The sequence below is a fragment of the Etheostoma spectabile genome, chromosome 3, assembly GCF_008692095.1.
Source record: "Etheostoma spectabile isolate EspeVRDwgs_2016 chromosome 3, UIUC_Espe_1.0, whole genome shotgun sequence".
Taxonomy (NCBI): Eukaryota; Metazoa; Chordata; class Actinopteri; order Perciformes; family Percidae; genus Etheostoma; species Etheostoma spectabile.
In genome coordinates this window covers 33,345,723-33,361,827 of record NC_045735.1, presented here as the reverse complement: position 1 = coordinate 33,361,827, position 16,105 = coordinate 33,345,723, and the positions used below count along the sequence as shown (strand labels likewise).

Here is a 16,105-nt window from a genome sequence, read left to right as displayed (position 1 = left end):
CCAGGCAGAAATGGGAGTGGCCTATATCACGAGATTCAGTCAGATCCAGGGAGCGCGTGGATATATGGTTTTTAAATGTCCAATGTGCGGTGTGGGAGTTATAGGGCCATGTGGTGGAAGTGGGTAAATTTTTACGATTGAGGTCTTTGCTGAGTTTTGGCCCATTCCTGAAATTGGCATACCGCCACCATGTACAGTTTAGGCTATAGCATGAGTTTTACGTGAAGAAAAGAAATGAAGAAGACCAAGAAGAATCCTTAGAAAAACAATAGAGTTCCACAGCCCTGTGTGAACCGCGTAGCGCTTTGCTCCTACTGCGGTTCCCGCATCCTCGGGCTTGGACCCCTAAAAATGTATTTCCTGGACCTCCAGTTTAGACTAGCTGCAGAGGTTTCCCTGTGTAGACACGCTCAGATTTAAACCTGATAAGCTGCTGAAAACATATATTGCCCTTTCACCTCTTGGTGTTTACTGGCTATTTGCTGTTTCATGTGGATGGAGGTAGAGTGTCCTTCTCCAGCATCTGTAGAGTCTGCCGGACACCCTTCTCCACCCTGCGGAAGTGCAGCCTTTTCCAGAAGCTCTGCTGCTGCCGACGGCCCCACTCCAGATCCCGGAGGAAAACCTGCACATAGGGAGACTGGGTGACTGACACACACTAAACAACACAAACTTTATTCTTATACGTCACATACAACTGACAGTACAATGTAGTGAAATTCAAATAGTGCATTTCAACCCATCCTAAGCATTAGGAGCCGTAGACAGCTACATTTACAGTGCCCGGAGAGCAACTCAGGGTTCAGTGTCTTGCTCAGGGACCCTTTCACATGTGGCCGGAGGAGGCCTGGATCGAAATGTAATCCACCAAGAGCACGGTCTATTTTATTTTGAAAATGAACCAAATGTTTTATTTTGTTTCTATGCTCAACTTCCTGTCCTGCACTATCTTCCGTGTGCTGAATTGCTATCGTGCTCTCTGGCGTCCGGCAAAAAATAGAAGCTCTGCATATCTGCTCTGGAGGGCTCCGGATGGATTAATTATTAAATTAATCACCAACTATTTTGATAATTGATTAATCAGTTTGTCATTTTTTATAAAAGAAAAAGTGAAACTTGATTGCAGCTTGTTAAATGTTTCATCTATCCTCTGTGACAGTAAACCAAATATTTTTTAATTGTGGACAAAATAAGACACTTGTGATGTCATCTTGGGCTTTGGGAAACACTGATCCACATTTTTCTCCATTTTCTTACATTTTAAAGACCAAACAACTAATCCATTCATCCAGATTATAATCCTAAAGATTTTTAGAGTATGAAAATAATCGTTGTTTGCAACTCTACATGGCTAAACACACAAGAGGCAGGAAGTAAGTAACACTGCCCCTCTGAGCTTACTTTGTTTCACCGCAATCATCTCTCATCCTGTTCACTGTCCAGATCTCTACTGCAGGCTGCAGCCAACAATGAGGGCCATTGGTTACTGAAAGTCTTGATATTGAATGACATGCCTGACAGCTAGTTTGATTTGTTGTTAAAGATACTGTCAAATTCAACCTGGTCTCATGCCAGTTTGTGAAATGGTTGCGTAATTTTGATTCATTAATTTGTGTACATGTCACAATTTTCGCGTTTATTACGTGTACCATTTCACAAATAGCCATGACATTGGGCTGCTCTGGGGGATGAAACAACGGGGAAATGAAATGCCACACGCGGGACGGGGACAACAACTCGCACTGGGACATGATCCACGGCCTCTGGAGGACGCAACAACGGGGAAATGAAACGTTACACGCCGGCAACAGTTACGCCACGCGCAGTAAGCAATCCTCGGGCGCAGGGACACAATCCACGGTCTCTGAGGCATGCAACAATGGGGAAATAAAATGGCAAGCGCCGGCCAGGACAACAGGATGGTTGTGGTAAGGGAAAAAAAAAAAAGCCGTAAAAGGAACATATATCAGGCATTCAGCTGAATACCGGATATAGGCCACGCCCATTTCCGCATAGACTTTAATGCGTGAAAAATCGCCCATTATCAAAAACCCACTTTGTTGAATTCCTCCAAGACTGTAACCGTTCTGCACAAAACTTGGTACGAAACTTGGTACGTTGATATCTCCAGACAGACCATACAAAAACTTATCATGAACCGCCTTACTGATTTTTATGAAATTTGGAGGGTACCATCTAGGGCCACTTCTGAAGCCACCCGTACAGTGGGGTACTGATTGGTCAAAGTGGGCGTGGCCTATGGGACCCTTATGAGGATTCACCACTTATACTAAAGTGAATAATTTTAAATTTATAGGGTAGCTTTACAATGTGTCATGGACCTCACCTACCAACTACACATGTGGACCACTAGGTGCTATAATGACGTCAAACTTGTTTTTAACTATAACTCCTACGTTACTCATTGCACATTAAAACCTTTACATTCACGTGTTCCTTGAATCGAGCTGAATCTGATGATTTAGGCCAAGCCCATTTACGTAAAGTTTTTTTGCAATATTGCGAAATGTGCAAACCCAACTTTTTCAAGCTCCTCCTAGGCCTCGCAACCAATCTGCACAAAACCAGGTACATGGCATCTTCAAATAGACCTGACTAAAACTTATCAAAAGAATTTTGCTACGTTAAACTATGCGCAATATACCACCAAACATGAACTTCAGCATATAACCAGGCAGCGAGATGGTGTTGCTAAGAACTTGCAACGTATAATTATTATCAGACCGGCCCTCGAGGCCTCGAAACACTACAGGCCCACTGGGAAAAGTCCAGACTCTCCCGATTGCCAATCCGCATCTGAGTGCAACCAATTCTAACCATCTAAACAACTACAATAGTAGGGTTTAAATCAAACTTGTGACAACAATAGTGACAAGTAATGCATGTTAATGACGGAATAACTGTTAAACATGTTTATTTCGGATCAGACGGCAGCTGATTTAACACGAGACTCCAGGATTAATCTTAGCCTGGCTGTTAACCTGCTCTGGAGCAGGCTAGTTGCAAAGAATAAATCTCCATGGTTACTTGGCTGGGTTTAATTCAACCTGCTTTTGTCAACCAAGTCAAAGCTAAATTTATCCAGGATAACTTGAATATCACGGCTTAATCCCTTATCCTGGTTTTGTGCAACAGGCCCCAGGTTGCTACTTCAGTATTGTTGTGGAAAAAAATGTTTGTTAAAGTTGTTTTGTTTTGGGGACAATGACATGGCTGATAGCCAACTTGTCTTGTTGTTAAACATACTGTAAAATTATTGTTACTGATGGCCAACTTTACACAATGTTATTGACTTTGGATATTGCTAGCATAGTGTTAGCTTTCTGGCTCGTAGCTGAGCTGTCCCCGTTGTCCATAAACTCCTGATAATGGACACCTCGTCGGGTATTAACCCTTACTTATGTTCCTATGTTTTTAACTTTCCTCTTTCATCCTGAGTTTTTTTCCCCTCATTTCACTGCATAGTTGTGTGTACCTGAAGCTGCTGCTTGACACGCTGGCGGTCCCAGGATGAGGCATTCTCTCGTATCACATTGAGGATGGGGTGCCAGTTCTCGGAGATGTCTGAGCCCTCAGTGACTGAAGCCAGGACCTTGACCCTCATGCCACTCTGGCTCTTGGGAACACCTCTTACATACAGGGCCTGTTTCCCCACATCACTGAGAGGGTTCAGATACAAGCTACACAAAGACACAAGATCAACACATGAACTTACTAAGACTGTAGTGACATTCATCATGAATTACATGTGTAACAGCTAGCATACAGTAAATTAAAGGACAGTGTCAGTGTCTGTCAATCTGTGTTTTACAAGCAAGAGCTAAACCAGAGCTTTCATTAGTATTCATATTCAGTGCCCCTGTGTTGCTTTGTTGTTGGTAACTGTCAGAAGTGATTTTAAAAATGTTATAGGTGACTTTCCATCACAATCAGAAACAGATCAGACTCTACTTTAGTCCAAGACATCGTAAAAATGAGTAGTGCAATGCTGACGGGCCTATGAAGTGGCTCAGCCACCAGGAAGTGCCTGCAGACTGGGTGGAGACTGTAAATAAAGATGGTGGATGACGGATAGGAATCGCGATTCTTACATTAATGGATTTATTTCTTGCTTTTTAGCTTCCTTTTGTTGAATTATGATCCTCATAACAAGTAAACTCAACATTATTGGTTTGTGCCTTTCTTCACAGTGCAAAAGCTTAGAAAAATCAACCTGGTTCCGGTAAAAAAAAAGAAAAAGAAAAGGCGTTGCTTAGTCACGCGTAATATTTACATTCTGTGTGAAAGTATTCATGACAAAAACAAGTGTTCAAAAAAGTATATTGATATGCAAATTAATCACCCAAAAAAAACCATCCCTGGCGTGTAAAGAGCTTTAGAGGGCTTTTACACTTATACTGTTTGGTCCGGACTTTCAGACTTTTTGGTTTGATCTGTACCAAAATTACAGGTATGAAACCTCCCCCGGACCACGGTGCAGACCAGACGGATGAAATTTGCTCCGACCCAAAGTCTTAGCCGGATCAAGCTGAACCATGGTCAGGTTCGTTTCTAGTGCGAAACCATTTTTTGGATGGTTTGGGCTTTCACTTCCAGGACTCTCTGGCAGGCTATAATCGTTGTACAAGACAGGAGAAGCTCCTTTAAGGAATAGCTCAGTGCTTACTGTACATGAGAAAGAGAGATTCCATGAGCAGCAGCTGCTTTAATATGAGCTACTGATTTTGGTCCTTTTTTGTTTTTGAAAATAAGACAAACTCCAAAATTTGAAAAAGAGAAGTTGCTCTCCCCAAGGCTCAGAGAGCAGCACAACAGCTTGGAAACAGAGCTAACAGGTACTGACTTTACATTTACATTTAGTTCTTTTGCTTCATGTGTTTTTTCACATTTTTTGTTTGCTTTTGTTTTCTTTCTTACATTTGACACTAGAGATTTTACTGTATATTGATACCTTCCTGTTTTTGTAACTTAAATTATTAAATTATATATTTTAGTTTACTTAATGAATTGTATGTATGTATTTTTTCTCACATTATTATACTTGATGCTTTGGCAACATTGGTATTTCTGACATTCATGCCAATAAAGCAATTTTAATTGAATTTAATTGAAAATTGAGAGAGAGAGAGAGAGAGCGAGAGAGAGAGATTTTCTATGTATATTTGCCAAAAATGAAGACTTAAGAACCAAATATATCCAAAACTTTGAAAGACATTTACCAGGCTTCACTACCTACACTGAGGACAAACCGCTTCCTTTTTTATTAGGGGAAGATTAAAGCACAGCATGGCTAGCAGCTAAATATGTCTTTTCCTGCCACAATACAAGGCAAAATAAATAGAGAATTTTATATTTTATAATTTTTATTTTTCTATTTTTTTTTATTGTTTCAAAGTACCTTTTAAGGGACACGCACATAATTTGTTTAGTATCTACAGTTATATCATAAGTATCCTGTTTACTTGTATTATTATTATTATAGATGGATTTACTCATTATTGTTGTTTATATGTATGTTTGTTCTTATGTTTTGGCAACACAGATGGATCTTTTTTGTCATGCCAATAAAGCAACATGAAATTGAAAATTTCAGAAAGAAAGAAAGAAAGAAAGAAAGAGAAAGAGAGAGAGAGAGAGAGAGAGAGAGAGAGAGAGAGAGAGAGAGAGAGAGAGAGAGAGAGAGAGAGAGAGAGAGAGAGAGAGAGAGAGAGAGGTTAAGTTCCTGTGTCTTGCTTCTCAAAAACGCAACAACTCAAAAAGAGCATGGGGAGAGCTGCGGTCCGCTGGAAAAACTCAGACACAGAGAGGATACAAGGATGGGGATGACCGTCAACAAACTAATCAACTGTGAGGAGAAGTGGCTCACATATGTGATGACGTACTTTTGTCACGTATAGTTATTTAGTTAGCTTGCATAACTGCAGTGTGAAACCAAAACTATCCGGATCAAATGCAAAAACATGAACCTTGGTTCAGACGTCCAGGTGTGATAGCCCCCTTATAAAGCATTTTTACGATTTAGGGCCAAAGTACATTGATGATCCGTGTCTGTGTTATGAAGCCTGCAGACTTTGGCTTGTCTTGGACAGCTGTGCTTACTGTTTCAGCAAATATGATGAGGCAGAAAGTTTCTACACATCACATTAAAAGCTTTGAGGGGATAGACCGTTGCATTTTTGTGTCCGCCTGTGTAAATATGCATATATTGTGAAAGTATGTACAGCATATATGATGTGAGTATATACAGCTGTGGATGTAGAGCTGCTTACTGCACAGTGTGAATGCTGGGGTGTTCCCTGCAGGCGTCCACTAGAGTCAGAGCAGAGATGTCTCCAATGTTGTTGTAGGCCACGTTAAGCTCCTGGAGCCTTGTGTGCTGCTGCAGCTTCTCAGCCAGCTTCAAGGCCCCCTGGTCCCCAAGCCCAGTGTGCATCAGGGACAGGTGTGTCAGGGACCGGTTCTCTGGCAAAGCCTCCAGTAGGGTGCAGGCTCCAGACTCCAGCATAGGGTTGTCACACAGTCTGAAGAACAAATTGGATCAGTGAGACATTTGAGACAATTGACATCTAGCAAATGGTCAGAAAAAGCAAGACTAATGGTCACTGTATTATGGATAAACTTAGTGTTTTTACAAAGTAGGGGGGGTACTTGCAGTGAGTTGAGCAAAGAGCAACCATGACCATTTAAGTTGTGCTGGTACAGCACAAATGTTTCTCCACTACCACTATTTATAGGTAGGGTTGGTAATGTTAAAAAGCTAGCCGGATATGAAAGTAGCATCTCCTCAGGGCTCCGTCAAACCCCTCCCCCGACCCATTCACAGAAGTGCACGAGCACAGCTGCTACAGAGTACAGCTTCCATCTCTTCTTTTTTTTCAGCAGTATGGCCAGTTGTCATTGAGCACGGCAATGGCAAATTTGCTAGTTTTTCCTCCCATTCTTTAGCAGACTTGAGCTCAGGCTTGCACACAGGAAGGGTAGAGTATGTGCAGCAGGGCAAGGAGCCATTTCATTGGTTCTTTCCAAGTGGAACGCAAGGTATTGATTGGTGGGTGTTTTTACAGGATCACAGCAGGTACATATGACAGATCTTTTTCAGATCCCAGAAGTTAATTATTGCCTTTTGGGGTTCAAAGACCATTTCAAAAAATATATATATATAAAAAAAGTGTATATTGGAAATAGTTACCAATCCGGTCTTTATATATTAATGAAAGAATTCTTCAGATTTTTGGGGACCCTTATTCTGTACATTCTTTTTTCTTTATACCTTTGGTACTAAAGTTTACTTGAGGGGTCCCTGTCCTGGATACTTATGACGATAAGCATATTATCAGTACCATTACCCATTTTGTACGGTTGATCGAGCCCCTTTATATATGTATGCACTGATGCATGAAACTTTTGAGACCCTGTTGATGCCCTGATCTTTTTTGTACTTCGTACATAGAATATTGTAGAGGGTTGACTTTTCACTGTAAATGTAACTTGCTAATTATGGGATTTTCTGACTGCAAGCCTGTTGACTCCTTGTATAGGGAGACATGAAGTAATTTCATTCTTGAGAGATACATTTTACTATTGTTGTTGGTCCCTATATGTAAACCAAAGCATTGAGAACTAGTCATGATCAGTCGAACAACAATCGCCGTCCTTGAGCTATGTTACTGGTTACACAGCGTTTGTCCTTCAACTGGTCATGACTGTTTTCCCAAGACGGCGCCCATCTGTATACCTGACGGTACTGTCTTAATAAAATATATTTTTTTAAATACTGTCTGTACACTTACAAAGTTCTCAATACTTTGGTTTACATGTAGGGACCCTCATTATGCTACCGGAGAAGTGTGGTGCTATTTTGAGCCTTGTTAGTGGTATAAAATAGCAATTTAATTTTTAGTTTTTATGCTAGTTGTCAGAGCATGACATGCTAAAAAGGGGTTTGTGCTAAAACTAGTCACATTTGTTGAAAACATATCCCAGAAAACGGTTGACTTGGTACCCATCTGTTATTAACCCCTAGGTTAATTTTGCACCAGAATTTTCCTATAAGAACATGTCTATCTATGAATGCATTCAGGCTGTTGGCGTTTAGCACTCATTATACAGAATTCCAAATCCATTTCATACAGAATTTCTATGGGACAGTTTATTATTGTTACTATAAAAAGTGTTTCTGTTCCATGTACTGTATAGTCAATGGATGTTATGTATTTATGCCTTATTTCATTTGGAGAATGTGATTGGTGCAGACCAGCAGACACTTTCTACTAAAAAAAAGCTTCTTAGTGTCTCATGTTTCTCTGCAAATTAGACAGCGTGTGGGAGTTTTTTTAGGACTGCAATTCTACAGAGTCTTCAACCAATTGATTGGTTAGTGGGGAAACATATCTGCACACTGTCTCTATTTTAGCTTATTTATCCACAGTGACTGAGGGCACTCTATCTGGTATAGTCCATCAACGCCTTTTTCCTGAGGCCACTACATATTTTTAATGCTGTGCAATGGGACATCCACATACAGTATTACTTTACAGTATGTGATTCTATAAAAAGCAGCAGTGTGACCAGGTGCTAAGTGTCCATTCTAAGCTGAGTGCTGCAAGTTCGGCGAGTTGAAGAATATTTAACTTTGGGTAAAAAGCTGTGCTCAACAATGTCACTTTTTACCCAACTGTCCATTCACAGTGAAGGAGGGGCGGGACAAGTACCACAAAGACCAACCATCACATCTGACCATCAGCTGAGGATGATTACTGTTACTGTACAGTATATATATATCTGTCCTCTCTGCCTGTCAGTATCCAGACAAGTCACAGCAAGAGGAGACCACAGCTCCAGACATCCTGCTGGAAACTAACGCAGGTCACCCAGCTCACCTTCGATGCATCCACACTGGCTAGCAGGATGCCCAGCAGAGAAGTCACAGTCTGTGTTCAATTCCTCCATGCTTGCCTTAGTGCCCCTCTGATGTAAAGATGGATGCAGGGATGGTCTTGTCAGTCTACTTAGTCTGGATCGTTGCCATAGGTTGCAGCTCATCTACACCTTTCCCTCTGTGTTTACATTTGAAAACGTCTGGCAAGCTGGCTAGCTAGCCGAGGCTGGCGAGTTGATTTCCCAATCATAATGAGTGACTCAGCCATTGCCATTAGTGTCCTTTATCAACCTCAAACCACAATGTGTAAATGTCATGTGTTGCAGTCAATATCAGAGAGCAGAGCGTCTGGGGACATACGGTGTATAATTAATTGAAATTTGAATATTCCAAAATAAAAGACAGCAGTACAGTTCAAATACATGATTTTGTTTTGGACACAGGCTAAACAAACATAAAGCTATGAATACAAGTGTAGTCTTACTGTAGAGATTTAATAGAGCTCTTGGGGTCTATTAGCAGATCTCTCAGGAGGATGCAGGACTCAGGACCCAGGCTGTTAAACTGCAGACTGAGGATAACAGAGACAGGCAGACACAACAATTGACCACACACAGCATACACAAGGACGAGCATGTGAGTCATCCAAAGTCAACAAAAATGCATTTACAAACAGCTGTAATAAGGGCTGTATCAGTCAGTCATGCTTGTTTTTAAACACACACACAAAAATTGTAATGCAGAACCAAGTTTCTTCCAAATGACTTCCACCGGAAAACTTTCAGCTGTACAGCGTTAGCGACATGTGCTGTACATTTTAAAGTATTATGACCAATGTTGGGCAAGTTACTCAGGAAGTGAAATATGTTAGTCTTTACTTATTACACCTTAAAAAAGTAATTTACTTATTATGTAGTATCAAAATTAATTACGTTACCCGTTATCTTACTATATTACTTTCGCGCCCACTAATTTAGATATTCAGTGGTATCCGTATTGAGCAAGAGAGAGACTGATTGCGGTCCAGCTGTTCACCAGTTAAAATCTGAATTAAAGTACCTGTCACAGCTATTCCAATCCGGTTTTACTGCAGTTCATGAAATAGTCACTTTTATTTTGATCCATTTATTCGTCTATACTGCTTGCTACCGTAATTGTGCTGTTATCACGAAAGATGCTTCCCATTCAAATACATTTGTTTAAAATTTGTGCTCACCACCACAAAAACCCCTCGAGAAAATCATGTCCCTGTACACAAATCAATAGATTAAATAACGTCAACATTTCACGAACTGCCATGAGACTGGGCTGACTATTCACTCAGCAGCAGGACCCAATCTAGTGTGAATGCCAGCAGTTTGCAGCTTGCACCATGACAGGTTTACATCTGGATTCTAATCTGTGTATTCACTTAGCAATGGTTCAACAATCACAGCTAACTTCTTAGTAGTAGAACATGAACATTTCAGCATCATGCACAAAACACGGATTTCCTCCACAGATCTTCCTTTGTTATCGATTGCAAACCAAAACAGAAGTTTTAATGATTCAGGGCCTTATCTTGCACCCGGCTCAGTGAGGCGCAAGGACCGACACAAGGGTTGTTTCTATTTTAACACCGACACAAGGATCTTTGCTATTTTAACACCGACGCATTTGTTAATTTCCCGTCCTAAGCCCACGTTGTTTAAATAGCGAATATATCTGCGTCCATCTTTGTGGCCATGGGCATGCTGGTCTTAAAGGGAGGTGTGTTCAGCTGAATTCTTGGCGTCTTGCTATCTTGCAGGAGCAGGAAGTGATCACGCCATTGACCAACAAAAAACATGGTCTAAAGTCAATAGCGCAGTATTTTATTGTTATTTTAACAGCAAATCAGTAAAATGCGCCTAGGCTAGTGCCCAGCACGCAAACTATGCTTGTTACACACACACACACACACACACACACACACACACACACACACACACACACACACACACACACACACACACACACACACACACACACACACACACACACACACACACACACACACACACACACACACACACACACACACACACACACACGATAAAAATAAAAATATGATGTGCAAATCCTCCATCGCAATAGCAATACGCAAAGGTACAAAAGCGTCTGGCTTTTAAAGGGAATGGGAGATGACACTCTGATTGGTTTATTGTTATGTTAATGTTATGCCCAGAGCCATAGTCTTTCTTTGTCACTCTGGTTACGCCCAAAACACATCTATGAATTAATTATGACACTAAGTACAACCCTTTAGAACCATGGACCCTTTTTCCGCCGTCAAACTAGCAAAAGTGGATTTGGACACACTCTAGACACACCGGCGTCATGCGCTTCACGCCGTGCGCTTAGATTGTTAAAATAGGGCCCTTAGTCTCACTTGAGGTTATGTGTGTGTCTGAAGGTTGGCCCCAGCAACTGAAGCAGTTCATGAGTCAGGAGACAGGAGGACAGGTCCAGCTCTTCAAGGTGATAACTAGAGGAGAAAAAAAAAAATCTATTATTAATTATTTGCATTTCTTATAGAAATACACTAACCAACTCTAATATTGCTACAATGTCTGCAGAACAATTTAAAACTGTTCTAATGTTAATGGCTGTACATGGCTGCTTCAGGGTAATATTTTAAAGACCTCCATACCCGGACATTCTGCAAGCGTGCCAAAACTTGTTTTACCTACCCACACAGCACAGAAAACAGAGACCAGAGCTGATTTCTATTTCTGTAGTTACTATAACATCTGCTTGAGGCTCAGAAAGGCTAAACAAGTTTAGAATAGGCTTGGGTTTAGTAACTCCACTGAGCGTCAATAATATTTAGTCATTCAAAATGCCTGCTCTTAGCTGCTAGGAGACGTCACTGCATCAGGCTCTGATGTTTCAAACATTGTAAGGAAATGAGATTTTCCAGCATTTGTATATATAGTTCTTATCTTTTATATTATGCTTGTTGTACGTGTCATTATTCCACGAGTCAAAAAGAAACGTATTTTCAATTGCTCTGTATGTCTGGCCCATATTGCAGAATTGACAAATAAAGTTCACTTGACTTGAAATGTGGTAGAGAATTAAAGCTTTAGGGTGAACTTTTTTATATTAATAAAGTGTTACATTCAAGCCATTGCCAAATGACTTGCTACAAAGCTAATTAACACTATCAGCTCCACAGAACTCTCTCTGTATTTCTCATATGGCCAATGAGTGTGTCACCCAGTGACTTTCCTGCGCAGAAACTCAAGTCAATAGTCTATCATGTTTATTTAATCATTGACCCCCTTTTGCCCTCAGAACTGCCTTAATTCTACGTGGCAACAAGGTGCTGAAAGCATTCTTTAGAAATGTTGGCCCATATTGATAGGATAGCATCTTGCAGTTGATGGAGATTTGTGGGATGCACATCCAGGGCACGAAGCTCCACCACATCCCAAAGATGCTCTATTGGGTTGAGATCGGGTGACTGTGGGGGCCATTTTAGTACAGTGAACTCATTGTCATGTTCAAGAAACCAATTTGAAATGATTCGAGCTTTGTGACATGGTGCATTATTCTGCTGGAAGTAGCCATCAGAGGATGAGTACATGGTGGCCATTAAGGGATGGACATGGTCAGAAACAATGCTCAGCTAGGCCGTGGCATTTAAACGATTCCCAATTGGCACTAAGGGGCCTAAAGTGTGCCGAGAAAACATCCCCCACACCATTACACCACCACCAGCCTGCAGAGTGGTATCAAGGCATGATGGATCCATGTTCTCTTTTTGTTTACGCCAAATTCTGACTCTGACCATCTGAATTCATCAACAGAAATCGTCTTCATCTGTCCAATTTTGGTGAGCTCGTGCAAATTGTAGCCTCTTTTTCCTATTTGTAGTGGAGATGAGTGGTACCCGGTGGGGTCTTCTGCTGTTGTGGCCCACCCGCCTCAAGGTTGTGCGTGTTGTGGCTTCACAAATGCTTTGCTGCATACCTCGGTTGTAACGAGTGGATATTTCAGTCAAAGTTGCTCTTCTATCAGCTTAAATCAGTCGGCCCATTCTCCTCTGACCTCTAGCATCAACAAGGCATTTTTGCCCACAGGACTGCCGCATACTGGCTGTTTTTCCCTTTTCACACCATTCTTTGTAAACCCTAGAAATGGGTGTGCGTGAAAATCCCAGTAACTGAGCAGATTGTGAAATACTCAGACCGGCCCGTCTGGCACCAACAACGCTGCCACGCTCAAAATTACTTAAATCACCTTTCTTTCCCATTCTGACATTCAGTTTGGAGTTCAGGAGATTGTCTAGACCAGGACCACACCCCTAAATGCAATGAAGCAACTGCCATGTGATTGGTTGATTAGATAATTGCATTAATGAGAAATTGAACAGGTGTTCCTAATAATCCTTCAGGTGAGGGTAGTTAAGACACTTCAGTGATAAACCAGAGAATGGTACAGTAACAATCAATGTTTTTATATCATATACGTCAGTCCATTTTTCTCTCTCTATCTCAGTCTATTATTGTTGTTGAGATCAATGTAGGAGCATAGGACTATTTTTGTTTTTAAATAGGCTATTTATAAGGGCTGCACAATTAAACATTTTAATCACAGTCACGATTTTGGCTTCCCACCATCAAATTTGCGTGATCGAGCGATATTTAAAATACGTCATTCCTTTCATTCCATATTTCATAGAACGCTCCGGTCCACCTACCGCTCCGTAAACCATTGTATGATCATGTGCCAGTAAGAGTTCCCTGTACCTTACAGCTTGGTTTCTAGATGTAGACAGTCATAGAGGATAGAGGAACGTGAGGAAAATTCCACAACAGATAACAGTTGCTCACTCGCGGCTCCCTGCAACATGGAGAGACACAGCGGCTGCCGTTGTTATAACCCTACTGGTTTCCACACCCACTGGTTTCCCTATGTTGTGTTCACATAACAGCTGCCGTTGTGGCCTGCCTCTGTCACCAGATTCATCACACAATCACAAAAATATTCCAGGCGATTTTCAAATTGTTTCCCAAATCTACTGCAGCGAAAAATGTTTGTTTAACCCTTGTATGGTACTCGGGTCAAATTGACCCATTTCAAATTTTTACAAGAAGAAAAATGGTACAAGTTACATTTTTCTAGAAGTTTCCGATTATAATTTTCACGTTTCTTTCCTCGCATCTACAATCATATTGTCTACTACTACTTCCGCACAACCACCTATACGCTACACATTGTGACAAACATATTTTTAAAAAGTATACCGATAACTCACGCCAAAGAAAACACGTTGGTTAAGCTATTTCCGTGTAAGCAATGAAGTAAATTTTAAAAGTTTGGTCTGTCATCACTGTTTAAAAGGTAGGCTATTTATTTTGCATACTGTGTTGTGGAGGGCCTACAATATCTTACAATAGACACAAGGAAATTGCCTATTTTTGTTTCAGATCAACAACAAAAAATGCTGCTTTGATTTTAACAATCACTATGAGGCGATTAAGGCATATATATAGGCTTGCATTTGTACTGACTCGTTATAAATGCGTTTTTGAGAGTGGCTTGTAATGTTCAAGGCTATGAATATGATGTTTCTCATGTTGCAATATGTTATATTTTGTCCACAAGGGGCGTACTTTGATAAACCCAGAGAGAAATCACATCCCTAGATGAATAAACTCATTAAAGAATAACAAAATAGCTACTTTGCAGTGTCGGAGTTTGATTTCAGAACTTCACATCAGTTTGGATGGAATGATTTGATTAAAGACACATTCAAATGCTTGTTTAATTTGGAGCCAAACTCAAGTAGGTTAACACTGTATTACAAGTCTTTGTTTTGCAATGTTAGAAGTATATTAGGCTACCTTATCCCATACCATATCGGCTAGGCCTCACATAAGGAGAGACAATGACTGTAAATCATTAAGATGATGCATTCAAACTTCGTTGTGTATTACCACTTTTCACTGACTTAGCTAGGTGGTAGCAATTGTGAATTGTGACAATATTTGACTACGAGTTATCGTTACTATTAAGAAATATGCATTAGTCACAATACGTAGCGTATGGGTGGCTGTGCTAAAGTAGTAGTAGTCAATATGATCGTAGATGCGAGGAAGGAAACATGAAAACTATCATCGGGTAGTTCCTCAACTAAGCCCAGGTAACCAGTTGTTTTAGTCCAACCAAAATGAAATGGTTACCTGGTTATTGATTACCTGGTTGTTGACGTAGTTGATAGATACGTGACTGGAAGCGTTGTCCTGTACAGCTTCTGTAGCTCAATGCGTTGAGCAGCGGAGTTGGGTGTTATCTATGTAGTTTTGCCACAAGATTGAAACCAGCTTGATCCAAACTTGAATGATGAGTAGCTGTGATATGGTGCTTACTTAAACAGTTTTGCGGCAGTATATTTGGGAAACAATTGGTTTGTGTGGAAACCAGTAGGGGTATAACATTGTTCCACACTTCTGACATTTGTCTACAGTTTTAATTATTATTATTAACACAGCTGTATATTGTTAAGCATGAGAGGCAAACCTGTATTTGTGCCAGTGTTTCCGCTGGTAACTCTGCTATTGCGGCGGCCACGGCAAAAAACACAGAAGAAGTTATTGAATGCAACTAACTTCAGTTTGTAGAGTAATAGCAATATAGATGTGAAAGCAGTTATAAATAGTCATCTGACAATAAAATTTGTTTTGGTTAAAATCAACAAATAATATTGATAATTAATTGTGATGTCAATATTGATCAAAATAATTGTGATTAGAATTTCAGCCATAATCGTGCAGCCCTACTATTTATTATAGATAATATTTCATTTATATGTTTTTTTCAGCTGTATATTTCTAAATGAAGTGAAGTGAAGTCAACCATGCCTTTACAGATTATTCTGAACAGTTTGTTTCATAATAGTGCCTGGGACATCTGATATGTGGCTTTAACATACAACTGAACATTTAGCCCACTTGTGTGTGTGTGTGATATCAGCTAAAAAATACAGAGATATGATTTTTAGTTTGTACCGTCACCCAGGTCTAGTTCAGAGTTCCAGTTTTTTTGGATTCTCATTGAAGTGAATGAAAAATAAAAAAAAATAAAAAAATAAAAAACGAAACAAATACTAAACTCTACATACTGAACAGCTGCCAGTAAAAGCATAAACCATACTTTACCTTGCAGGGGTGCATGAGA

The 16,105-nt window shown here is 40.4% G+C and overlaps 1 protein-coding gene across 3 annotated transcripts in view; it reads right to left on the bottom strand.

The window, feature by feature from the left end:
• Positions 1–352: 352 nt before the first annotated feature.
• The window catches only part of nlrx1 (NLR family member X1), a 42,779-nt gene continuing 27,026 nt past the window's right edge, over positions 353–16,105 (bottom strand). For all 3 annotated transcript variants that reach the window (XM_032506692.1, XM_032506707.1, XM_032506700.1), the window contains exons 7-12: positions 16,087–16,105; positions 11,310–11,405; positions 9,384–9,470; positions 6,291–6,542; positions 3,497–3,701; positions 353–625 (exon numbers count right to left, since the gene is read on the bottom strand). The exon at positions 16,087–16,105 is cut by the window's right edge and continues 165 nt beyond it. In XM_032506692.1, coding sequence (XP_032362583.1) covers positions 488–625; positions 3,497–3,701; positions 6,291–6,542; positions 9,384–9,470; positions 11,310–11,405; positions 16,087–16,105 — 797 coding nt within the window. In that variant the 3' untranslated portion in view covers positions 353–487. The remainder of the gene's footprint in view (positions 626–3,496; positions 3,702–6,290; positions 6,543–9,383; positions 9,471–11,309; positions 11,406–16,086) is intronic.